General features: G+C 39.3%; 1 protein-coding gene across 1 annotated transcript; it reads left to right on the top strand.

Moving 5' to 3' along the window:
- On the top strand, nucleotides 1–24,821 carry OVCH2 (ovochymase 2). The gene is given in 25 exon segments (XM_010710998.4): nucleotides 1–109; nucleotides 8,319–8,430; nucleotides 9,496–9,605; nucleotides 10,374–10,465; nucleotides 11,862–11,918; nucleotides 12,022–12,194; nucleotides 12,385–12,480; nucleotides 13,038–13,189; nucleotides 13,832–14,027; nucleotides 14,454–14,477; nucleotides 15,527–15,617; nucleotides 15,722–15,849; nucleotides 16,008–16,175; nucleotides 16,999–17,126; nucleotides 17,533–17,626; nucleotides 18,454–18,585; nucleotides 18,964–19,044; nucleotides 19,713–19,899; nucleotides 21,222–21,291; nucleotides 21,837–22,032; nucleotides 22,424–22,575; nucleotides 22,942–23,110; nucleotides 23,369–23,430; nucleotides 24,009–24,112; nucleotides 24,730–24,821. Coding segments are annotated over 24 exon segments (2,787 nt in total). The 5' UTR covers nucleotides 1–109; nucleotides 8,319–8,339; the 3' UTR covers nucleotides 24,764–24,821.
- Nucleotides 24,822–26,729: the final 1,908 nt, after the last annotated feature.

Raw genomic sequence — 26,729 nt, 5'->3', positions numbered from 1 at the left:
AATAGGAGCTGTGTGAAGGCTCATCTTTATGCATGCAGTCACAAAAGTGGATTGTGGTAAGGCTGAGGGAGGAATAGATGGACTTGATTGCAAAGCAGTGCAGACCAAGGTAAGACAGCTGGTGGGAATGGAAGACCTGTTTCTCTAGCATCGACCATATTTCTCATATTGTTGACATGCCTGCTGAGTGGGGAGAAGAACAACCGTCTGCCCTTTGTCTTGGTAATGACTATCTAGTACAAAGAGTACTTATGAGCTCACATTTATTGCACTTCAGGCTTTATTTTCCTGGATATGATGAGGGTGAGAAAGGGCTACATTTAGATCCTGGAGATCTGCGGAAAAAAAAAAACCAGTAATAGCTGGTATGTTAGCTCAGCATAAGGCAGTACAATTGTGTGAAATAAATGTCTTAGTGTTCCTATGTTTGTTTTGTTTATGTTTATATTGAGGAGCTCTCATTGTGCTTGGACTGTTTCATTAGCAACAGAACATTCCTGAGGGGATGCCATATGTTTGGGAACTAAGCAACCAGGATCCTCTGACCCTCACTGACTTGCTTAGTATGTATGGCAATCTTTGAAATATTGCAAGTTCTGCAACTGCATGCAGTAAACTAAGCTCAGTCTTGTTCCCCTTCTCTCCCTTTGTCCTTTCCCAGTTAATTGATTATGCTGTTGATGTAATACTGGATCCTATCCAAAGGAAGTTTAGGCCTCTGTCTTAACATGTGCCTTTTTTAGCACACACTACTACTACATTTGTTGACATTGCTCATCTTGTTAAATTTCGGCCTTGTTTATTTTGGAAGATAAAATCACTATCAGTAAGAAGGCTTAGCTTCTAAGCAAAAATGTATTTCACAATATTATCCACTGCAGATACAAATAACTGAGCCTATGTCTACGATACTTGTGTACTGCTCAGTTCTAAAAGCAGGAAAACAGAGCTATTGTGAAAAGTAGGAAAATGCTAGCAGGTACGGTTTCCTTTGGTTCTTGATTTCCAATTGCTTTTGTCTAATATAGCAACTATTCTGCTTTGCTTTGCCTAATGAAGAAGAGCTTAATGCATTTCTCTTCCAAAGCTTCACTCTATTTTTGTGTGGGAAATGCTTGTATCCAGAGACCAAATGACCTGGGGAAAAAAGTCTTGGGGAATTTCTGTGGGCTTTTATTCTGCTGAGCATTCTTTTGAAGGTACTTGATATTGTACAGTTTGTTTTATGCTCTGACAGATCAGTTTAAGAATTTAGGAGAGTGTAATAAAAGTAAAGTAAAAACACTATTTAAAGCTAACCTTTCTTGTTTTACTGCTCCCTCTGAGTTCTTGCTTTAGTTAATTAGAAGCAATAAAGCTTAACTAAATGTCTCTCTGTAAGGCAAGAACACTGTCCCTTTCAGTTGTGCTGAAGGCTGTAATGGGCACACAGTAGCATGGGAGAATATGCTTAAAGCACAAAGTCTTAGAATGTAGTCTGCATCTAAGGGAATCTGATATATCAGATTAGGGTAAGGAGTAGGTGTTAGTAGTGCAAGGGTGGTAGTAACTATCCTCTTTGAGTTATGGAGATATAGGGTGGCTGTACCTTTTAATTCCTGTTATCCTGCTGAAAAATTATTATGATGCTTTCAAGGATCTTCACATCTTAAGAAAAAGGGCTTTGTAATTCCCAGAGTGTGGTAGTTGATACTTAAATGTTGCTGGACATTTAGCTGAGCTGCAATTGCTATCCATAACCAGATAAGAAGTCATAACAAAATCCAGTTGCCTAGTTGGTTTGGGTATTTTAAACTGTAAGTGGAGAGAGGAATGGGAAAGGATGGACCGATCTGTCTAGTGCATGCATTCATTCTTCATTGTGTTGGTACAAGCATTTAATTTTTGAGTAACAAAAGAAACCAGTCCAGCTATAAAAGGAAATGCAGGTACATGAATAAAGATTAATAGTTAGCTCTCCACAGACCTTGACCAGATCTGGGACTAGCACAAACAAAAGAGCAGCAACAAATGCTTCCATTGGAGACTAGTGCAGCTGCCCTTTTGGTAGCAGCCTAAACTTGTGTTAGTTTAAAGCAGCCATAAACCTACAAGAGTATGGAACACATCTTAATTTTTGGATCATTTGTAAAGTATTTTCTTTGCATTTTCAACAGTTACTGTTTGTTGTTGGTATATTAGCAATCAGTCATTAACACTGTTCTTATTAATAAATGGACATTCATCTAAGAATGGTCTTAGATGAAAACCGTTGTCTCTTGCCATTTTTGAAGTATTAATTTCCTTAATTTTCAGTCAAAATTTGGCTTCCCAAAAATGTACTAACAACTGAAAAACCATTGGTATGAATCTTTCTGGAAAATTGATAGCATTATGAGCATTTTGTAGCAAAATTTTAGTTTTCTCATGTTTTAAATAATGTTTGCCAAACCTTGCTATAATTGTAAACCATTAAAAAAAAAAAATAGCCTGGCTAGGAGCTCCATCATTGATGTAGAAATGTTGAGATGAGGTTCTGTTGTTTGTATTAAGCAAGAGGTCAAATTAATTTTGCAAATGAGTTTTGCTGGTCAAAAAGTACACAAATCCCAACCACAGAAACTGAAAGTGTAATGAGATAGAATGGCATGGTACTCCCAAGATGAGACTATTTGTAGAAGGGGAAATATGTTTGGGAGTACCCGAATTATTTAATGCTTTAATTCTAGGAATAGAGGATTTCAAGGAGGGAATGCCTTCAGCTTTTCATAGAATCACAAGGTTGGAAAGGGCCTGCAAGATCATCTAGTCCAACTGTTCTCCCACTACCATTTCTACCACAAGTTACTAAACCGTATCTTGTAGCTCCTCATCCAGGTGCCTCTTGAACACTGCCAGGGACGGCGACTCCACCACCTCCCTTGGCAACCCATTCCAGTGCCTGACCACTCTCTGAGAGAAAAAGTTTTTCCTTATGTCTAATCTAAGTCTCCTTTAGTACAACTTGTGGCCATTTCTTTGGTTTCTGTTTGTTGCCTGGGAGATGAGGCCAAACCCTTCCTCACCACAACCTCCCTTCTGGAAGTTGTAGAATGCAGTGAGGTCTCTTCTGAGCCTCCTCTTCTCCAGACAAAACAATCCCAGCTCCCTTAGCTGCTCCTTATAAGATTTGTGTTCCAGACCGCTCACATCAGTTTTGTTGCCCTTCTCTGGACAGGTTCCAGGGCCTCAATGTCTTTTTTGTAGTGAGGGGCCCAAAACTGGACACAGTACTTGAGGTGCAGCCTCACCAGTGCTGAGTACAGGGAGATGATTACCTCCCTGCTCCTGCTGGCCACACCATTTCTAATGCAGACCAGGATGCCGTTGGCTCTTAGCCACCTGGGCACTCTGTTGCCTCATGTTCAGCCGAGCATCAACCAATACCCCCCAGGGCCCTTTCCTCTTTACAGTCATCCAGATGCTCATCCCCAAGCCTGTAGTGCTGCATGGGGTTATTGTGGAAGTGCAGGACTCAGCACTTGGCCTTTTGGAACCTCATCCCATTCACTTCAGCCCAGTGATCCAGCTTATCTAGATCCCTCTGAAGGGCCTCCCTACCCTCAGGCAGATCGACACTACCTCCTAACTTGGTGTCATCTGCAAAATTACTGAGGATACACTCAATCCATTCATCTAGGTCATCAATAAAGATATTAAACAAGATAGGCCCCAGTACCAACCCCTGGGGCACGCCACTTTAAGTCCAGCTGGCAACTCATTAACTCCATTAACCACTACCCGCTGGGCACGGCCCCTTAGCCAGTTTCTTACCCAAAGAAGAGTATACCTGTCCAGGCCACAGGCAGCTAGTTTCCCCAGAAGAATACTGTGAGAGACCGTGTCAAAGGCTTTGCTGAAGTCTGGGTAGACTACATCAGCAGCTTTTCCTCATCTACCAGTCTTGTCACCTAGTCGTAGAAGGAGATGAGGTTGGTCAAGCATGACCTGCCTTTCATGAACCAGTGCTGGCTGGGTCTGATCCCCTGGATGCCATGCACGTGCCGTGTGATCTCACCCAAGATGATTTGCTCCATAACTTTCCTCGGTACCGAGGTCAGCTGACAGACCTGTAGTTCCCCAGATCCTCATTACGGCCCTTCTTGTAGATGCGAGTCACATCGCAAGACTCCAAATCTCTGGGACCTCTCCAGATAAACAGAAGTTCTGAGAGATGGCTGAGAGAGGCTCAGCAATCACCCTGCCAGCTCCCTCAGCACCCTAGGATGAAACCCACCCGGTCCCATGGACTTGTGACAGTCGAGATGGAGGAGGAGCTCTCTAACTGTCTCCACCTGAATCGCTGGGGGTATATTCTGCAAAGTATCCCTGACTCCCATATCAGGGCGTCAGTGCCCTGAGGATAACTGATCTGCCTATTAAAGGCAGATGTAAAGAAGGCGTTGAGGACCTCAGCCTTCTTCTTGTCCTCAGAGGTCACATTCCCCACTACATCAAGTAAAGGATGGAAATTCTCCTTGGTTCTTCTCTTACTGTTGATATATTTATAAAAGGATTTCTTATTCTCTTTTACTGCAGTGGTCAATCTGAGCTCAAGCTGGGCTTTTGCCCTCTTAACTTTCTCGCTGCATACCTTATCAACTTCCTTGTAATCCTTCCAAGTAGCCTGTCCCTTTTTCCAGAGGACATAAATGCTCTTTTTCTTCCAAAGTCTCAACAGTAGTTCTTGGCTCATCCACACCAGTCTTCTCCTGCGGCTCACCTTACGACATTCAGCTACAGCCTGTTCTTGTGTCTTTAGGATTTCCATCTTGAGGAACGTCCAGGTTTCCTGGACCCCTTTACCCTTAAGGAGCGACTCCCAAGGGACCCATGCTACAAGCGTCCTGAACAGGTAAAAGTCCACCCTCTTGAAGTTTAAGATAGCAGTTTTGCTGGTCACCCTTCTGATGTCTCCAAGAATAGAGAATTTTACAATTTCACAGTTGCTCTGCCCAAGACAGTCCTCAACCTTCACATCTCCCACCAGTCCTTCTCTGTTAATGAAGAGCAGATCTAACAGGGCACCACCCCTTGTAGGCTCTCCTGCCAGCTGCGTAAGGAAGCTATCTTCTGCACTCTAGAAACCTCTTGGACTGCTTCCTCTGTGCTGTATTATATTTCCAATATATATCAGGGAAACTGAAGTCCGCCACGAGAACGAGTGCTGGCGATCGTGTGACTTCTGCAAGCTGCTCATAGAATGCCTCATTCATCTCTTCATCCTGATTAGGTGGTCTATAAAAGACCCCCGCCAAGATGTTGCCCCTACTGGCCTTTCCCCTGATTCTTACCCATAGACACTCAACTTTGTCATTCCCAACCCCAAGCTCTTCAACATCTAGACAGTCTTTAATACAAAGAGCCACACCACCACCCTTTCTTCCTCATCTATCCCCTCTGAAGAGCTTGTAGCCCTCTAGTGCCTGGTCTTTGAAATAAGATGAAGACTTAGTCTGAAACAAGTGAACATAAAGTTAACCATTCTCAATGTGTGTGTGTTTATGTGTAATTTGTTTGTTTGTAAGTATATTAAAATTGAATGATTTTATTATTATTATTCCTTTCAGGGTCTTTTGTATGCATATTAAATGCCTCTTGTTTTATGAAAATGCTAAGATTATGAGAGTTAAACTAGATTTTCTTGTTACATCGGAATGAGGCATAATTTGTGTCAAGTAATTGGAATTACAGTAGATCGAAATTGGTGTAAAATAAATTTGTTTGAGAATTGGAATTAATGTAAAACTATCAAACTTAAATACATTTAATCCCTATTAAAACTAAATTAAAACTCAAACTAGTTTCACTAGATTTCCACTTCCCAGGAACTACTGGATTCATAAATGTAATATATGAAATCATTTATAAAGCATAATATTTAATCAATTACATTTTTTTAAGATACAAAATTATTAATTTTATTGAAAAATAGGTTTTCTAGTTTTCTAACAGTGGCCTTGTAACAAGTTCAGAAAATCAGTGAACCTTAAAAACACATTTTTCAGTCTGGTCGTGTCAGTGGTGAAAGGCAAAGGGGTCCTGAAGGTACTCAATTATGAGGACCCCTCTGAAAGTAATGCCTCCTATTTTATTGTGTTGGCCCATGATGTGAGAGGTGGATGTTGGTGGTATAGCAGTAGAACTTGAACCTTCCCACCAGTATTCCATTACACGTTGTTGTGTGACAGATGGCACTGACATGGAAGTGTGGATGAAGCAAAAGTGTAGAATTGAATTCTTTCATGCATGAAAAAATGTCACCCACTGATATTTATCAACACTTACTCAACATTTGTAGAGACCAACCAGTGAATGTGAGTGCAGTGGCACACTGGGTGTTTCAGCAGTGGTGATGATGATGATAGGTCACCTCCAGGGGTATAGATTTTTACAAGCATGATATGCAGTCTTGTGTTCATTGCTGGCAAAAGTGCATAGGTAATGGTGGTGACTATGTTGAAAAATAGTGTTTTGTAGATTAATTTGCTCTATCAAATAGTGTTATTGTGCTCTTTGTATCTGTTGTAATTTCCATGGAAATAAATTATTTTTGGAATAACCTATGTGCAAAGATATGAGATGCTAACAGAACGAGGCCAGCCCTACACTGGGATTTGGAGCAGTGGGTGGTTGGGGATTGTCGTAAGATTTGAACTTTGCCTTTGTTTCTGGAGTGATTCTGGCAGTACTGCTTGCCAAAGCTGTGAGTTTTAGGAGCAACAGAAGCAAGCTAGTGAGAGAAATAGATAAATCATTGTTGCTTCTGTCTGTGCATACTGTATAAAATAGCTTTGGAAGGAAAAAGATTAAAAAAAATAAAATGAGAAGAACAAAGAATAGATAGGAAAGCCTGTCTCACAGACAAGAGACAGGTTGTACAGAACATGCCATTCTGTGCTTTTTCTTCCTGATCTCCTGGGCTGCTGCACAGTAAGTGTTGCCTCTCTGCCATAAAATTGAAATGAAATGGTTGTTTTTGCGTTTGCCAGTGGACGAGATGTTTGTATTTCTTATCAATAATCAGACAGGTGTTGTTTGCATGGTGTCATTGCTGTGATTTTTTCTTTTTTTTTCTCACATCATCCTGTTGGATGGCATCATTCCAAGGGATGTCACTGTGGTGGATAATCAGAGAACTTTGCAGTATACAGAACTGATACTGGGGATTCAAGGCTTTTGTTTTGTCCCTGCAAAACACAAAGGAATTAATGAAGGAAAGCAGCTTTCAAAATTTTTGCGATTACAGCTCATCTTGTCTGTCTGAAATGGTGTTGGTGATGCAGATTTTGGAAGTTGCAGAATTAAATGTCTCTGCAGAACCAGTAGGAAAACTTCAGTCTTAAGAAGTTCTGTATATTTATAACAGAAGAAATAAAAGCCATGTTTTCCATGATAGGGTTTGTATTCTGTTGCTTCTTTTGAATTCGCATACTCGGAGTAAAAGTTGGTTTCTGTTATCCTATTCTAAAACTGATGAGACAAAACTTTTAAGTGGTGAATGCACACAAGGTAAGTTATCTTATGGTTTCTGTTTGAAATCTCTTACTGTAACTGCTAGTTTGTTCTTTAGGATTCATACAGCCTTCTAGAAGACTTGCATTTAATTTGCTATTAAAATGGAACTTAGTCATCCAAGTGACTTGGAACTGGTGCTGCTGACTGCAGCAATACTGAAATATTTTTAAAAAGCTAAGCCCTGTCCTCCTCAATTGCTTTTAAAAAAGGAGAAATAAACACTGCATCTCTGAAGAAAAAAAGAAAACATACTGTGATGCAGAGAGCTATCTTTGTACAAGAACTATCTTTGTGTCTCATACAACACAGCATGCTGTCAACAAAATTACAATTCTTGTTTTTCTCAGACTAAGAAATTGGCTAAATATAAAGAATGCAGGAAATATAAAGTATTGCCTATTCAGGAGCTATAGAAATTGTTGGGGCAAATATCAATTGATACTTTGTTCAGGTGTGTTCTTCTGTGTTTAGATCAGCCTGGTTAAGTGTTGCTGGCAGAGCACGCAATATCTACTTCTGGTTCTGTCAATTTTGTTTGAAAAAAACCTCCCAGTTTTGGGAGGGGGTTGAATTTCAGCTGGTATTTTACAGCAAAGACTTCTGTAATGAATGAAGTCTTATGAAAGAATGAATCATGCTTCGTTACAGTTGAAAAACTTACTTGTGCAGTTAAGTGCTCTGTGGCTGGATTAATGAGTAACTTCTACTTCAATTAGTTGATGTTCTCCCGTGGTGCAATATTTGGGCTTCTTTTTCACTATAAAAACTCTCCTTATTTTCAGACTGTCACTTAGAATCCCAACATGTGCATTACTTCCAGTAAGCTGCTGTTACTCCTCATGGGGGTTATTTGTATTACAGAGTCCCATGCTGTATCATATACTCTTCAGAAAGGTAGGATCAAAATTTCACATCTAGCTTTAACAATTTTCTACACGCTAAAGGTTTTGTTCATAGGCAGTGACAGCAGTGACGGCTGAAACAAAGAAGCTGCAACAGTTTCACCCACTAGGATTTTGATCCTGAGTGATTGTAGATGAGGTACAAGGTAGCGTTAGAATAACTGGTATGGTTTTAATTTCTTGGTTTTATTCCATTCTAAGTTTGTAACGTAATGTTATTTTTAAATGAGTAATTTTCAAGCAACTTCTGACTGATTTATTGATTATTCAGAACGAGTGAAATAAATATGATTTATAAACAACTTAATTAAGCACTCTCAAATTTGCAACAGATTAATGAAGATCCTAATTTGGCAACTTACCTGTGGGATGCAAACAAAATATGAGTCTTCCCTTACGTTGTCTTAGGTCTTAAGATCCAGAATATACTTCTTTTTGGCAAAGTTATTAATTGCAATTGTTCTCTTTCCTTTGTGAAGAATTACTGATCCATAGCAAACTAGAAAAGAAAGCACTGTTTTTATGCTTCCATTTTAGATTTGCAGCTTGACTTCCTAAGTTCTGCAAAGCACTTTCTTCATTGCAGAATTCTATTCTGGCTGTCAAACCAGATACGGTATCTAAAGCATTATAATCTGCTCATTTCAGCAGTCCAACATGTAGCTTTCTATCCAGCGATGTTCTGTTGCTTCATTACAGAGCCATACAGGTGAAACTGATACAGATTACATAGAAATTTCTCATCCAATCAATGATGATTTTTTTTTTCCCCATTTTTAAACCCAGGACCATGTTCTTTTTGGTACAAGCTAAATCTCTTTATAGAAATGTTGTCTTGGGGTCCTTTTCTTTCTTTGCTCACTTCATATTTGCACATGGCAGTGCAGTGTGAATTTAGGCTGGGCAGCTCATTATAAAGTGTGGTTCCTGCCCTGGTAGAGGCACTGCACCTGACCTATGTTTCAGGCTGTGTCTTCCAATTGTATTTTACTCAAAAGTGGAAAAAATTAAATCTAGATTAAATCATTCCTTCTTTTTTTTTTTTTTTACCTCTCAGGTCCTAAGTGCGGGCAGAAAGTTCATGAGTCAAGACCATGGAGTTACTTTAACCTTTTCACTCGGATTGTTGGGGGGAACCAGGTGAAACAGGGCTCACATCCATGGCAGGTTTGCAGAAGCAAACGTGGTTTTATCTTCAGAACAAAGTCCTTCTTTCTTTGTTTTTACAGAAATGAGAAAAGGAGAAAACCATTATACTTTGTACTTATTTCCACTTAGAATGTATCACTGAGCTCTGCTCTGTTTTTATGAAACTCAGTGAAGCAGACAGAGAGGATATAGACCTGTTATGATCTATGACAAACCTTTGCTTATCATTTATTATTTTATCATTAGTTCTGAAAAGAGCGTGTTTAGATTAGTCTGTGTAAAGAGGTATGAGTGAAACTGGTCAGAAATAAAAGAACACCTCAGCACCCCAACCATTGTCTAGGATCACAGGCTTGCAGTTTGGAAGATGGAATACCACATTATGCTTGGTGTTTTAAGTTTAAAAATGAATTGGATAAAGACTGTGGTATAAACATCAAAGACACTCTCATGCTCTGATTTGCCCAGTGACCTACAAATTCTCAACTTACTAGTAACCTTTACACAATCTTGAGTAATTCAATGAATTGGTATTTATTACATGTATGTTGTTTTTATCCAGGTATGAAGTCACAACAAAGGGGGACAGCAAAGTTTATGATCACTTATGCTCAAGGAACATAAGAATGCCATGAAAATCTATTTGACTGAAGTGCTGCATGAACCTTAGCTATGTGAATCTTTAAAGAGTACCCACATACATAATTCTGTCCTTTCTTCCTCAAGTGCAGTCAAAGCAGATATAAAGATCTTGTATATTTAACATGTCATCTTTATGTGAAACAGGTTTCCTTGAAACAAAGAGAAAAGCATTTCTGCGGAGGCACCATTGTTTCTGCTCAGTGGGTGGTCACGGCAGCTCACTGTGTCTCAGACAGGTATGGATGTGATCTTTCAGGAGCAGGCTGCAGGTGCAAAAAAATGTTGATTGTAAAAGCGTGTATAATGTAGCATCTTTTTCTGGAGATTACTCATGGATGCTGCCCTTTCATTTGTAACTAGTATTTTCCATTTTTTTATCAGAAAGGGAGAAAAGACAAAACCTTTGAACATTCCAAAAATAAGAATAAATGGCCTTTCAATCTGGATAGAAACTGATTATGAAATTGTAGATAGAAATATAATATCACGATAACCTAGTTAAAATTATCAGGTTATTACAATATTTTTTTCGAGGTAGAATCTGGCAGCGTATATACAGTTAAATGGTGAATGGACATAGTACTGATCTCTTGCATTCTGATAATTCAGCCTATGCTCTAAAAAAAAAAAAAAAAAAAAAAAACAACAAAAACTGAAGCTTGTATTAACTGCAGAAAGACAAGCAGTAACTGAATTAGCATGAAGCCTCCAGATACAGTAAGTCATCAGGCTGATGAATAAATCTGAAGCAGAATAGCAAATTTGTCATGATGGCTTGTTGGTTTTTTTTGTTTGTTTTTGTTTGATTTCTTGCTGCATGTTGGTTCTTGTGAGACCCCATCCGGAGTACTGTGTCCAGGCCTGGAGACATCAGTAGAAGAAAGATGCAGAACTCTTGGAATGGGTCCAGAGGAGGGCCACTAATATGATCAGAGGGCTGGAGCACCGCTCCTATGAAGAAAGGTTGAGGGAACTGGGCTTGTTTAGTTTGGCAAAGAGAAGGCTCTGGGGGGACCTCATTGTGGCCTTCCAGTACTTGGGAGGGAGCATAGAAACATGAGGGGGAATGGCTATTTACAAGGGTGGATAGTGATAGGGCAATGGGGAATGGTTTTAAACTGAGACGGGGAGGTTTAGGTTAGATATCAGGAGGAAGTTTTTCACTCAGAGGGTGGTGAGGCACTGGAACAGGTTGCCCAAGGAGGTTGTGGATGTCCCATCCCTGGAGGCATTTGAGGCTGGGCTGGATGTGGCTCTGGGCAGCCTGGTCTGGTGGTTGCGACCCTGCACATAGCAGGGGGGTTGAAACTAGATGATCGTTGTGATCCTTTTCAACCCAAGCCATTCTATGATTCTATGATGATTCTATGTTTTGAGTTGGTACTAGGAACCCTAAGCAGGATTCACAACATTTTTGAAACATGAACTGTGAATGCTAGAGAAGCGGTCTTTGATTTTTTTCTGTACTTCCCTATATCTACATTATACTTCTTCCACTGTTAAAACAATGTGATCAATCAACTTTAAACACAAGAATAGGATCTCGTTCTTTAACAGACCACTTAAATACGGATAAGAGTGCAGCAAAACTTATTTTTTCACTGTTCTTGTATCTCCCAGTTTCTAATGTAGGGTTGATTCAACTTGTGTTGACTGTACATATTATACTCTAAAATCTAAAGATGAAAGGTATTAGATACCATTAGTAAAACTCTCCTGTTTACAAACAACTACATTTTTCCTTTCATTTTGAAGATTCTGTAGTTGAATTTTTATTTTGCAATACTTACAGGAACCTACTCAAGTATTTGAATGTCATTGCAGGAGAGCATGACTTAAGAATCAGGGAGAATGGAGAGCAGACACTCCCTGTTAAATATATCATTAAACATCCAAACTTTGACCCACAAAGGCCGATGAACTATGACATAGCCCTTCTTAAGCTGGATGGAACCTTCAGCTTCAGTAAGACCATATTTATCTATGGCTAAAATAAAGAAGCAGCAGCACAGATAAATTATCAAATGTTAGATTAAGTTTTAAATGCCATCAAAATAATTCCCTTTTAAAATACAGGATTTTTTGTTACTTTTTTTTTTTTTTTTTAATGATGATGCTCTTTCAAATAATTATCAAGAAATTTCATATATGGCAGGTTCATCAGTTTTGCCAGCATGTCTTCCTGATCCAGGTGAAAAATGTGAAGCAGGATATATCTGCACTACTTGTGGCTGGGGCCGTTTAAGAGAGAGTAAGTTACTGGAATTGTTCTTTGACATTCTGATTTCACAGTGTTTTTGTCACTCATTCATTCCTGTATTCTTCCTTTTCTTAAAATAGCAAATCCGTATCTGCATAGAAAGCAGATACAGATACTGTCTTCAGATCAGTGAATGTTTTCTTGTCAGATTTTCTTACTCAATTTTAGATATATTTTTTTTAAAATTCTATCTGTGTTTATTTCTGAAGCTAAGAGCTTGACTGCATAAGCTGTACACAGACCAGAAGTAACTGTCAACTGAGAATAAGATTGTAATCTCAAAATCGAATCTCTGCTAGCTTCTGTCTATCTGTGAACTATTTCAAAATGGATCACAAAAATATATGGACCTGTATATTATGTTGGAGACATTTCAAAATTTATTCGAGTAAAACTACTTATATATGCAAAACTGTATGTTTATCAAAACGTTCATAGCCATAGGAAGATATGGAGCAAGTTTTCAGCGTGTTATTCTTTGTGTATTAGTAGTGACATTAAAAGTTCACCACTCAGTATTTCATTTTGAACAATTTTTTTTGTTCCAGATGGAGTGCTCCCTCAGGTTTTATATGAAGTCAATCTACCAATTCTAAATAGTATGGAATGTTCAAGAGCATTGTCAACTTTAAAGAAGCCCATCCAATGTGACACTGGACTGTGTGCTGGATTTCCAGATGGAGGAAAAGATGCCTGTCAGGTCAGTTGAACAAAGGGCCTTGTGTACTTGAACTGTTTCTCAGAAACTCAAGTTTCCAAGTGCCTAAGAGAATAAATGTAATTTTGTATTCTATTTTCATGTGTGAATCCTTTAAAAGCACCTATATGGGAGAATACACTTAATTCCATGAAACTATTTTAATTATTGTGTGAATTGCATGACAGGTTCCTGACAGCAACTTCACAGTGTATCCCAATGCTGTGATGTTTAGGGCTTTTAAACTTCAAAGTACTTGATAAACATTGAGTAACAAATGTTCCTAGCGTAGTATGCAGGAAGTTAGAAAATACTGCCTTGGAAAACAAGGAAAAAAAAAAAACATGATTCCTTGTCTTGGGAAAATTTTAAAATGGCAAAACAGTCTCCTTGCTTCTTTTATTATGAATAAATGACAAATAAATTCATCTCTCCTGTCATCACAATCCTGACTAAACACAATAAAAAGGAAAGTCTTTTTTTCAATGTTTTTTTTTTTCAGTTCCTTTTTTTCTTCCAAATGACTACTCCCTGTATTGCAGGTTTATTACTACATTACGAAAGACGACTTAATAAACTCTTCAAGGCTAGCTCAGTGGTACACATGCACTTTTTGTGACCTGTGAGTTTTGGGGGTTCTTACAGGGAGATTCTGGCGATCCTCTCTTGTGCCAACGTAAGCATGGTGCCTGGATTCTCGCTGGTGTGATTTCCTGGGGGATGGGATGTGCTCGTGGCTGGAGAGGTAATGAGAAGAAGAAACATTACAAAAGAGGGTCTCCTGGAATATTCACAGACCTCACTGCAGTGCTTTACTGGATTCAAGAAAACATGAGTGCTGGTATTAAGTCTCTACAAAAATTTCTCACTCACCACTGTCACTTTTCTGTCTCATAATCATATTTCATTTAATTTTATCTTTTTTAAGATATAGTACTCATATTTCTCCCACTAGAAACTGGCTTCAACTGTGATGATTAGAAAAAAAAAAAAAAATGCTGCTCAGACTGAGAGGCCTATCAATGTATTATAATTCTAGATGTATCTTCTCTAGAGTAGGTTATTTAGAAGTCAGCTTTGCCTGAACTTGCAATTTTGATTTCACCCATAGTTTACTGTAAGCACAATGTCCTCAAGAATTCAAACTTTCATCAGTGCTAGCTGTATAAACCTATCTCACACTGTTAAAAATAAAGCCTACACTGTGAATGAGAAACTGTAATAACACATGCTTTTTTCATTCCCTTTCCTATTCCTCCTTCATTAGATCTGAAAATGAAAAGTTCTACACGTGAGTAGTATTTTTTCAACATTTTGTATCTGCATTAGAGTCTAACCAGCTTTCTCAAATAATCTCATATGTGATCTGTGAAGAAAAAAAACATTTATAGTATGACTTATTAACACACTTTAAAATGCATACTTTAAATACATAGTTGGTTTTTTTTCTAGCTTAGTAAGGAATTTTCTGATATGTGCAGGTGACTTCAAAAAGGAATTTCCCTTAAGACAGATAAATATAAGGCATTAATTTATTGAAATGCAAATAAAATTAATGGAAAAAAATGTAGAACATAACCTCAAGCAATGCATTAAATCTAGTTAATGATGTTGGTTCTGTATATGAAAGTATAGATTCTAAACAGAAAATATGAAGTAAATTGATAGTAGTTTCTCCTCATCTATGATGAATTTATATACTTATCTGGTGTCTATTTCTGTGAATGGAGTATAAAAACAAACAAAAAAAATTATATTCAGGAATAGGATGAAAACAATTTATTTAACAGTTGAGGTTATATTTTGATTCTGTGTGTGTACTTTGTTTTTGTCTTGCTGGCTTAACTTGGCAAGGAGAAGGAAAGGCAAAGAGGAGGCATTTTTACGGGTATCTGTAGTTTCTAGCAGTAGTTAGCCAGAGAAAACCACTTCTGCTTCCTCCAATCCCCTATTGTACTGTTGCAAGTGTTCTGCTGCAAAATAGCTAATAATTTTATTACAAATGGACAGCAATAAATGCATAATCCTGAGGCATGCATTTTTCCTCTCCAAAAAATCCTGATACCAAAATCATCATTTCACAAATACTTTTGTTAAGGTGATAAGCAAGCACCACTGTTTTTACACTGGCAGAGCTTGGCTTTTGCCTTTAAATTATGTGATTTAAAAGTGACTTGCTGTAATTTCAAATAGAAGAGAGGGAAGACCTAACATAATTCTGCCATCAGAAACAAGGTACAGATGAACAGTCTTATGTCTCACAATATTATCTAGATGTTTGGTGTAACAGAGGATTGTGTATGTGTCAAACCTGATTCTTGTTCTAACTCTACAATGCAGCATTTTGTAGTGTTCAGGATGGCAAACTCCCAGACAGTGAAGGAGAATTAAATTTTCCGGGAAGTTCTAAACAGTTCTATCAAAACCATCAGTGAGTAGACAGAACACAGACTTCCCCAGAAGATCTTTCTGGTACCTGTGTTGTTTTTGTTTTTTCTTGCAGTTTTGTGAATGGGAGCAAATTTGTCATTACAGATTGTGTGTATGGACTCTGTTTGTATCAGAAGGAAATTATATATTGCTTCATTTTTCCCACTTCGATATAGAGCTGGAAACATTTTGTGACTATGATTCTTTATCAGTCTACTCAAAAGAACAGACTTGTTGCTGAGTTGCTGTCTTTTTGTTCTATAAAATAATGTCAGTGTACCCTTTCATTCTAGCAGCAATTGAACACAGAACGTGTCAGTTGACATGTTTACAAACAAGTGCTAAAAATTGTATAGCAGAGTTTTCTCAAACGACTGAAGACTTTTAACAGTGATTATTCTCTGAAATTTTGTTTCAGGGAAATTCTGTGGAGGAGATCTTCCATTACCTATTTTGATTGGGTCCGATAATATAAGGCTGAAATTTGTTTCTGACAACAAGGATCATGGAACTGGTTTTTCTATGACTTACAAAGCTCTTACACCAGGTGTTCTTCCTGGTAAGTCTAACTCAGAGAAAGCTTCTGTGATTTTTCCTAAGTGGATCACGTTATGAACAAGATAAGTGTGCTTTGGCTGATACGTGGCATTGTGGAAAAACTGAGATGCCAGGAAGAGATAGGGACAGATGCTGTTCAGAAAAAAACCTCCTGTTACTTTCCCTCTTCCCTAAATCCTCTAGAAGGATTTAATTTCCTTCTCCAATTGCGGAAAGTTTTAGAAATTAATAAAATCAGTCACACAAGCCAAATTTCCAGTGAAAGCTACTTCCAGTTTTGCTCTGCAGAGCGGTTTATCATCACTAGGAGGCAGGTACAAGGTACATCACCTGAGTCTGGACAATACTTACAAAAACAGACACCTGTTGTTTCTGTTTCTGCAGCTTTTTCAACCAGTTTCATTCCTCTATGATCTGTAAGGGCAGGAAAGAATCCCCTCTGGGGGGACTTGCCACTGCTTAGCAAGAAAGTCATACCTGCTGATTCTATATCTCCACTTTCATTTCCAAATAAAATTAGCAAAAGTTCTTCTGACATGCCTGTGTCCTGCGCTTCTATCACTCCCACACAGGTAACTAACTCTGCAGTACACTGCCTGTATCACAGGGGGCGTGCTGTAGTCACGATTGAATGTCTCTTCTGCCTGGGAACAGATGAAACAATTTTTGTGTTTTTCTTGCAGAAGGATTTGGCTTGTTGCTGTTTTCCTATTTCTGTGTGAAAGCACCACAAGAAGTTTTCTGGGTTTCTTTTTTTTCCTTTTGTGTGTGTGAACAGTTTAATAGATGCCTCAATTTTTGTTTTTTTTATGCTGGATTTCTAGATTCTGGCTGTGAGTCCTTAGCTGTCCTTTTTGAAGGAGTGTTGCAAAGTATGCACTATCCAGAGCATTACAGCAATCTGGCAGACTGTCGATGGATTATTTGTGCGCCAGAGGACCATGTAATAAAGGTAAAGTATGTGCCTTTCTTGTGTTAGTGGAATGAAAGTGGGCATCATTTAGTTGACAAGAAAGTGTGCAGCTAAAGATGAGCAAGATCTAGCAACATAAGCTTGAGTAATGCTGTTGGACACACTTGAGAGAAATCCCTTTCTGTCCCAAAAGGCAGATAGGTTTGGATTTCTCCTTTGGGTTATAGTAAAATAGGATTTCCTGGTTTAAATTTTTTAAATTACCATGATGCATTCTTCTATCGAATTTAATGTGATGTGAGGGGTCTGAACACCAAAGAGATCAGACTTTAAGAGAATCCTTGAGAATATTAAAGACCTTCTTTAGAGCTTTGAATTTCAGTTTGTGAATTCAACAAGATTCACTTTCTTCTTCTTTTTTTTTTTCTTTTTTTTTAAAAAAAAGCTTACATACCAGTCTTTTGAAGTAGAAGAGAGTGAAGATTGCTCTTATGATGCTGTTACTGTGTATGAAGATGTGGAAAAAGAGGAGGAAACTGGTTTGGCTTTTAATTTTGGCATACTTTGGGGACCTATTACTTCTGTGACTTTCAGTAGCCTTCTTTTACAGTGTAAACTGAAATTTACCTCCAGAGTCTCAGGTGTTGCTGCAGGTACTAGTTTCAGTACCTTGAAAGTACTTGCTTGTATTGGTTTTTCTGTTCCTCTTAGGGAAACAAAAAGTCATCTAGCAACAGTTGTGTGCATTTATATTCTATATGGAATGCAATCTGAATTCATGTCTATTAAAAAAAAAAAAAAAGAATAATGGAGGAGGGAGAGGCATAAGGCTGTTATTTTTATAGTAATGATGCCAGGCAGAACAGAAAGCACCCAGGAATTCTCCCTTTCAGCATCCAATTCTTCACTCAAGATGAATGTTCATGCAATTCTTAATGCTTAGCTGGAGATTCCTTTGGTTTACATCAAAAGAAGGAAAGACTTGTACTAGTCAAGTCTGATACTGGTATTAAGGTTAGCACTGGCAGATGTTAATGTTTCAACGCTGACAAGGAAACCCAAGTTTCCACTGTAATCTACATGGAGTGGCAACCTATGACTATGAGTGCTGCCATAATATCTTGTGAAATAATGCCAACAGTCTCCTTGTTCTTATGAGGTAATTACTGATCAAACTGACAGAAATAGTAGAACAGTTGTTCAGCCTCCATTGGTTTATCTGATCCTCTCTTGTGCATAGTTTTGGGTTTGTTTTACCCTCTTGTGTAACAACTGGAATGCACATTCTGTGTATGCACTGTTGAAAAATGTAGTTTTTCATATTTACATTTTAATCTTCTGTGAACTTTTGCTTTCTCATTTTTAGCTAGATCATGTGGGTTTGTCCTACCAGTGCCTGTTCTAAGCTCTTCTTCCATGATGCTGGTTGTCTTTCATTCTGATGAAATGGAGAACTTTGAAGGATTCAGAGCTACAATCACTTTTGTGCATGTTACAGGTAACTTGGGAGGCTGCCTCGCTAGAACAGCATAAAGGGCTCTCCAGTGTATAGTGATATTCAGAATGATTTTGCTCTAGGAGATTCTCACCTAATGCATTGTTTCAGTGAAAAAATCTTTATTGTGAACTTCTGAAGGATTGAACAAAGGACCCGCTGAGTGGGTCCCCCAAACCTCAGGGTTTTGTTTTGTGTAAAGTATTCCAGTACATTTTAAATGGTTCTTTACTACCATGTGAAGATGTAATAACATAGATTCCTCAGATACAAATCTATTCCTTCCACAGAAATGATTATAAAGGAAGTAAAAATTATTTTGTAGTTAAAAAATACTATTCAGGACAGCCTGCTAACACATTTGCTCTTTTCATGTGCTAGATTTAGATACTTTGGATTCTGCTAGTGTAGAAGTATTTGAAAATACGAATATGACTGAGGAAGAAATGCAGGTTACAACAGGTTAGTAAACCTGAATTCTTATTTCTTCATGGGAATGTGAAGTACCTCTTGAACTGCAACTTAAATGCTGTTTTCTCCAAATGTTTCAGAACTGCAGTCTGCATTGTCTCAAGATGTTTCATTTTCATGCCAAGGAAATTAAAAAGATGAGTAGTAACATTTCTGTGTTTTTAGCTTTCAAATGACAGAACCTGTTTTTCTTGTTTCCTTCAGCATCTTGAATTATTTAGAACAATACAGTGACATTATTTCAGCCTGCAAGTCAAAATACAAACTGCTTTATGAGAGATGATTGCAAAGACTGCAGGGTAGTTGGAATTAATAACTGGAGTTTAAAGCTTTTTTTTTTTTCTTGCCTCTAGTAGTTTATGAAGAATGGAATGTGTTTGTATTCATTGTAGATCTGAGTCTAAAACTTTTGAAGTGCCATAGGTTGCTTTCACCTCATTGATGCTCACCTTTGGCAAAAGCACATCCTTGTGCTTTTTTCCTTAAGCTATCTCTAAACATGTGGATAATTTCTAAGGAGAGAATTTGAAAGACGTAGAAAAAAACATTGGGGGGGAAAGCCTGGAAGTTGTGGGGTGGCTCTTAAATGAGCTGTTCTTTGCCTCTCCAATCTTAACCTCTAAAAAGCTTCTTGAGACATTAATCCTTTCTTTTTTTAGATGATGTTTGTGGAATGCTTTCAAATCAGCCGAGGTTCATCTTCAGTAGGATAATTGGAGGTGAAGAGGCTGTACCACACTCATGGCCTTGGCAGGTCAGCATACAAATTTCAGATCAACATATCTGTGGAGGAGCACTTCTTGCCAAAGAATGGGTTGTCACAGCTGCTCACTGCTTTAATTCTAAGTAAGTATACTTGGATGAATCCTCTGGGAATCTCTGCAGGGTGATATTTCTGCCCAGGGAGATTCGCACAGTATTCTTTTGCTCCACATGCATAAACTACGGTTAGAGTGGCTACCTAAGAAATAACCTACTTCTGTAGGCTTGGTTTTCATTCAGATCAGTTTGCAGAATATATGTCAGGATGCTTGTCATCCATCAGTTACTCTTGGATAACTTCTCTCTGGATCCTTTACAGAGCATTATTTCCTCTAGATTTTAAGAGGACACAGAGGAAGCTTTTGAGCCCAGAGTTGATGCTATTTCCTTATTAGGAAGCTATTGATCTGTTAGTTCAGATCACATGGATGTTTTTCTGTTTTTATGGACAGAAGCCAAGAAGTTACTATGTGTGACTCTCAGATCTTGCAAATTGATTATTCTTCTTGTAGACTGAACTGACTGTTTTCCAGTTTCAAATGAATCATAAATATAGTCATTTAAACTTCATATACTTTGGCTCTTAAGTCATTAAACTTTTTTTTTTTTTTAAATCCTCCCAGGATTGATGATAACTCAGTATTCTGATTCAATTTTTAAATAAGTTGCAATTACTGAAAATGAGGGTAAAATTTCAAAAGCCCCAAATGCCAAATATGCTTAGATATCTGTATTTTCTGTTGGAACTTGAAATGAAAATGCTGTTTTGGAATTTGGACTTTGGCTTTTAGGTTTCTAAATATTAATTTGCAAAATATTGTCAAGAGCATTATTGTAGTGTGTTGAAAGTATGACTTTTATAGCCATACTATGGAGGATTTCTCTGTTGCATGTTGCAATCACATCAGAATTTGTGTATGTGGCTTAATGTGATTTCATCAGAGAGTTATGACAGGCTTTCAATGTGTGAGAGAGTTTGGTTATGAAAACAGAGGATGAAATATTTCTGTTGCATTTGTTCATATCATTTATTTGATTATATGAGTTATTGTGCTTTATCCATTTTTCTCTTTATGATAGAGACCAAGCACCATCCCTGGAATGGTGCAGGTCATGATGTGGAGGCCTTGAATTCTGCAACAGGTAGCCTAAGTCTTTATAAACCTGATCTTTCTCTTAGTTCACTGTTTGAGGGATGCCATGGCCTCATCACGAGAATGTTTCATGCTCTCTTGAAGTCAGTGAGAAGATTTCCATAGATTTTCATGGGAATGTTAGCCCAGGAATATATAGGGCTTTCAAACTTATTTTGGATGGGAGAGATTGTAAGAGTCTTGCATTTTAGGAATGTTGCTATAACAGTCTGAGAATGTATTTACCCCTCCCCATCCTTTTTTTTTTTTGAGGGAACTATACAGAAACTTATGGATGGTGGTCACAGGAATTCATGATCTTACAGAGCAAGAATACAGACAGGTAATTTAGGTTCAGCTTAATAAGAAAATAAAAATCAATCTTGCAAAATTATTTTTAATGTAAATGCACTTCTCAGATTGCTTATAATGCAGCAATCTTCCAGCCTGAATGCTCTTCTTAATCTGCACTTGCACAACAGTTTTTATGTGACTGCCAGATAACTTGTATCAACACAGACCTGTGTGTTCATAAGTAACGAAATCTAAACCTTGGCATCCCAAAGGGTGCTTGAGTGAAGAATATATCGTCTCTAATACGAAGATAGAAATAATAAGGGTACAGTTTTCCTGTTTACTCAGACTGGACTAATGTTTTTCCAAGACCCTCTTCCTACGCTTGCTGAATGGAGTTTCCTGCACATTCCCTGATTCATGTCTGAGAACCGTATTTTTGACTTGTTAATGTAAGGAAGTTGGTAACTTTAACAGTTGCTGTTAGATGTTTCTTTCTCCTCAAGCATCTTGCATATATCCTGAAAATTTATAAAACCAAAGGCTTAAATTCCCAAGTCATTGAGCAAATGTCAATGTCCTTACCTTTCCTAGAAAAGATCATTAAAGCAATATATTATACATCCAAGCTTTAACAAGACCACTATGGACTCTGACATTGCTTTACTGCAACTGGCTGAGCCCTTAGAATTCAACCACTATGTGCATCCTGTGTGTCTCCCTGCGAAGGAAGAAGTGGTTCAGCCCTCCAGTGTATGTATTGTCACAGGCTGGGGAGCACAGGAAGAAGGTATGTAGTCTTTGCCATTTTCAGGGTTGAGCAGACTGTGGCTGTATTTTATAGTTTGTTCCATGTTGCAACATGATTTCTATCTATACTTTTGATTCTTGGATTCCTGAATTTCACTTACATGAGTTCAGATGGTCTTGCATGGAAATGAGTATAAATAAAGCAATCAGTTTAGATTTAGACCATTTGAAAAGGAGAAGAGTCAAGCTGTTTTCTGGAAGCCTTAAATAAGCAGACTGTATAAAATCTAGAGATGTGTAGGGGAGAGCAGTCCTGCTGTACTAGAAGAAAAAAGCAAAGGGAATAGGAGGTATTTATCATTCTTTGTGATAAAGGGGCATTGTATCATTAATTAATGCCTCTGCCAGTTTCTAAAATGTCTTTTTTCAAGATAGGGAAAAGAACAAAAAATTGCGTCAGCTGGAAGTTCCCATCTTGATGCTTGAAGCATGTCAGACCTATTACATAAATCTTCCAAGTAGAGTGACTCAGAGGATGATCTGTGCTGGGTTCCCTCTGGAAGAAGGCAAGGGTTCATGCACAGTAAGTGGCTTTCTTATACTTGGGGGTGCGGCCAGATGGATTCTGAAAAAGAGGAGTATTGAAACCTCACTATGAGCTGTTCTCTTGCAAACAGGCTGTAGATCAGGCATATCCAACCTGCAGCCATCACTCAGCAAGAAATAACCAGCACTGTTCTATTAACTCTGCCTCAGCTGAAAGCAGGACAGAAGAGTGCAGTGCAGTGCCAAATCATGTTATGGCATGGCATGTTGGCATGTTATGATATATGGCATGTTTTATGCATGGCTAAACGTGAGCAGCTTAGACCTATTTTTGCCAAAGTTATCTTTTAAAAACATAAAGAGCGCTTTTAGATGGTAACCACATTCCTTTGTCCTTGTGCAGGGTGATTCTGGTGGCCCATTAGTTTGTCCTTCAAAAGATGGCTCAGGATTTTACACCCTTAATGGAATCACTAGCTGGGGCTTGGGCTGTGGAAGAAAGAGCTACCCAAGAGTATACACAAATGTTGGTGTTTTTGTGGACTGGATCAAGCAGAGCATTAACAGTAGCGGTATGTATGGAAACAAACAAAAACAATTAAATGAATATTTTGGCTATTGCTAAATACTTGGAGGCTATCATTATTATTTATTTGAGGATACCATTTTTGTACTCAGTGTGCCTAGCACTCCCTGAAATTTAAGCTGTTTAAAGTATGTCTGGTGAGTGCTCAGAAGTAGGTGAATCAAAATAAATCAGTAGTCACTTCTGAAAACTTTATTGGTGTACTGTTATTCATGTCTTTTGTGTTTCTCCTTCTGATGAATAGTGCTTTTCTATGAAAATCACTCTGTGAGATTTGGTTTCCCTTGCATCAACCATGGTCCCACTGTAAGTGTTTTAAATCATTACGTACAATATGTTATTTTAGGTCTGTTAATCTTAGCAGTGGAAGTATTGACAGAAGTCTGAAGGAAGCCTCGATGAACATTTATAGTGTGGTGTTGCTATGTTCTGTTCCAAATTTCTGTATTGAAGAAAAGTTGGTGTTTTGATTAAAAAGTAACATCAGCTTTTCTGGATAAGAAAACTTCCTATTTTAACAAACTGCTTGTTGCTCAAACAGAGGTGTTCAAAAAGATAGGTCCAGGCCAGCAGCCTCTGGCAGCATGCAGTAACTGGCAAATGTCCTAATTAATCTATCCGTATAATCAAAGAGGAACTGTGTAATTCACATGCTTCAAAGTGAGCACATCTGCTTGTAAATAGCAATTTGTTTAATGCCCAATTGGCTGCTTGCACTAGAAATGGTGATGACAGGCTCCAATTAGATTTGCAGGCTGTGCTGTGCACAGCTGTAGTGTTTAGAAACTAGATCAGTATTATAGCATAATAGATGATGTGAGTATAATCCTTTGACTCAGTGGCCTGGGAAAGGAAGTAAGATATCTTGTCTCTTCTGATATCAGTGGCAAAACATTTTGTGTCCAAATGTAAAGCCTTCAGTACAGGAGAGATGTGGACCTCATGGAGCATGTCCAGGGGAGGGCCACAAGAATGAAAATACTACATGGTGAGAGGACAAATTCTGATTGGTTTTCAAAGATGCATAAGTCATAGCTGTGTTATTGACAGAGTATGCTTGTTCCATCTCTGAGCTCTTGGAAGGGACTCCTGAAAAGGAATGGAGGGGAAATATCCTTTGTGTTTTTTTATTGCGGAAGTTTGTTATTGTTTGGTTCTGGGGGGAGTTGCTGTTTTCTGATGGCATCAAGTGTAACTGTGCTGGAAGTAGGGGTGCCTCATCTCTTGGGTGTGGTTCTGTTTTACTTAATGGGAACAGGAGAACTTAAAGTACCTGTGAAGTTGTTTTTCTGTTTGCTTATTAAACAAATACAATAACCAGTTTAAAAAAAATGCAGAAAACCAACCCCAAACCAAGAAAAAGCAGTGACGGGGGAACTGCAGGTGGTATCAGCTGCACTCCTATTGAATGCAATGGACACATATGGATACGTGCAGAGCTAACATCACTTAAAATGCCTTATGTGTGTTAGGAGCCCTATCTTCCTGTATTTGATTTGATTGTTACAGTACTTATTTTTTACTTGGCTGCATGATGTCAACCTTTTGCATTTCCGCTAGTGGTTTCTCAAGTAATCTCATTTTACTGTTGTTATATCTTTCTAGGCTATTGAAAACTCCAAGGATCTTTTACCTATAAAAGAAGCATGAACTGTTTTGTGATGCAAATAAAATGTGATACAAGAAATTAAAAACAATGCTTTCAATTGAGTTAATGCAATGGAATTGTATTTTGGTTTGGACTCTTAATGTTTAAATATTGCACACTTTATTCTGACCGCAGAACCGCACTCAGAGGCTAACAGAATATGAATGTAAGGTAGTTTTATTAGATTTAAGGTGCAACACTGGTGCCTAGGGCTGACTCTGCCCCAAGTGCACAACTAGTGGTGCATAAGTAGACATATTTATACCATACAATATGCACACTCATAATACCGCAAACTAAAAAAATGCTCACTTACTCTAGACAGTGGGTTGTTCTGTGTTAACTAATTCCACGAATGTTTTCTTGTTTTTCACTTCTTCTTGGACCTGTGCAGTGTACTGTTTGCTCCTTTTGAGTTTTGTTTCTTTTGTGGTGATTGGCCCGGTTTCTTATCTGATGATGCTAGACCTGGAATCCCAGGCATTTTCTACTTCGCAATGTGCCACCAATTAGCGAAAGCCTTGCCCCGTTTCTAGCAAGCCCCTCCCAAGTCCCGCCTATATTTAGCAAGCCACTCTTAATCTCCGCCTTTTCTAAGTAAGCCACTCCTCAATATCCGCCTCTGAAGTGAGGGCTGCTCCCTTCAGCTATTTCCATCAAATCCAAGTTGGGGTGGGGGACGTCCTCTCCCACCTCCCTGTACACCCCTCCAATCAATTCCTTAACAGTTGCAGGAGAGCTCCCTGAGCCCTGCAATCCAAATGCAGGCTGCTGCTGTAAAATGTCAGCAGGGCTCCCGGAGTACTTAAAACCTGGACGTACGCCCTTTGTATTGTTCTGTGTAAGTATAATTGTCTTCTTTGTAACATGGCATGGAAAGGAATTTGCAGACGTCGGGGAGGATGTTTCCGTATGAAAACAAAAAGCTGCTATCTTCAGTTGAGAACCTCCCACTGTTAGCATGCACTGTGCTACCTGGCCTAGAAGAGCTGACTTCCCTTGCTTTACAGGACAGACAGCGGCACACGGGCACTGGGCCGGAAGCCCCGCGCTGTCTACTATGTTCTGCTGGGCACGGGGGAGGAGCAGGGCGGTGAGAGCTCGTCGCGTAAAGGCGCCCCGTCGCACCCCAGCGGGAAGCGCCATATAGCACGAGGCAGCGCGAGGCGGAGCCCGGCGGCGGACGGGCGGAGAACGGGCGCGTTGGTGCGCCTGCCGGCCGTGACCGCCGCCATTGAACCGTTCTCGGTGAGCGGCCGGGAGTGGGGCCGGGGCGAGCGGGGGGTGGACCAGGTGTTCCCTGACCACTGTCCTTCTCCCCGCAGGGTACCCTCCTGGTCGTCGCCTTGGCCGCGGTGGCCGCGACAGCGCTGCCGCTGCTGATAGGGGCGGGGCGGGGGCGGGGGCCGGGCCGCCCTGTCACGCTGCGGGACCCGCGAGCCAAATACCCGTTGCCGCTGGGGCGCAAAGAGGTGAGCGGTCGAGCATCGCCGAGGGTGGCGGTGGGTCCCGGGACTGCGCGACCGCGTTACGCGGGGGCGGAGCGGTGATTTCCCAAGAAGGCCGGGCTCCTTGCTGTGTGCCTTGAAGACCTGGAGTTCCATTAAACCCCAGGCTTCCGCGGAGTAGCTCCGCAGCTTGTGTTGCCCTGCCCTGCCCGACCTTTGGCCGTTGGCAGCACAGGTGCTGAGGGGGCCCGTGCAGCTGAAGGGGAGAATTCCTTGATCCTGAAATTCAGAGTTGCGTAAACTTCGTTTGCAAAGCTATTTGAGCTGCTCTTGCTGGCCCCTGGCTGCGTGCTAACAAAGAACGGGTTCCTAACTCACGGCGTGGAGTAGAGCCTGAGATCTACAGCAGTGGTGTGTTGGCTTCATTTTGAATTTCATGTTTTTTAAATAGGAAATCAGCCATGATGCTAAGAAATTCCGTTTGGGCTCCCTTTGCCAGATCATGTCTT

The sequence above is a fragment of the Meleagris gallopavo genome, chromosome 5 (assembly GCF_905368555.1).
Source record: "Meleagris gallopavo chromosome 5, MGAL_WU_HG_1.1, whole genome shotgun sequence".
NCBI lineage: Eukaryota > Metazoa > Chordata > Aves > Galliformes > Phasianidae > Meleagris > Meleagris gallopavo.
The sequence above is the reverse complement of the archived record's forward strand: the minus strand, read 5'-3'. Positions and strand labels throughout refer to the sequence as shown.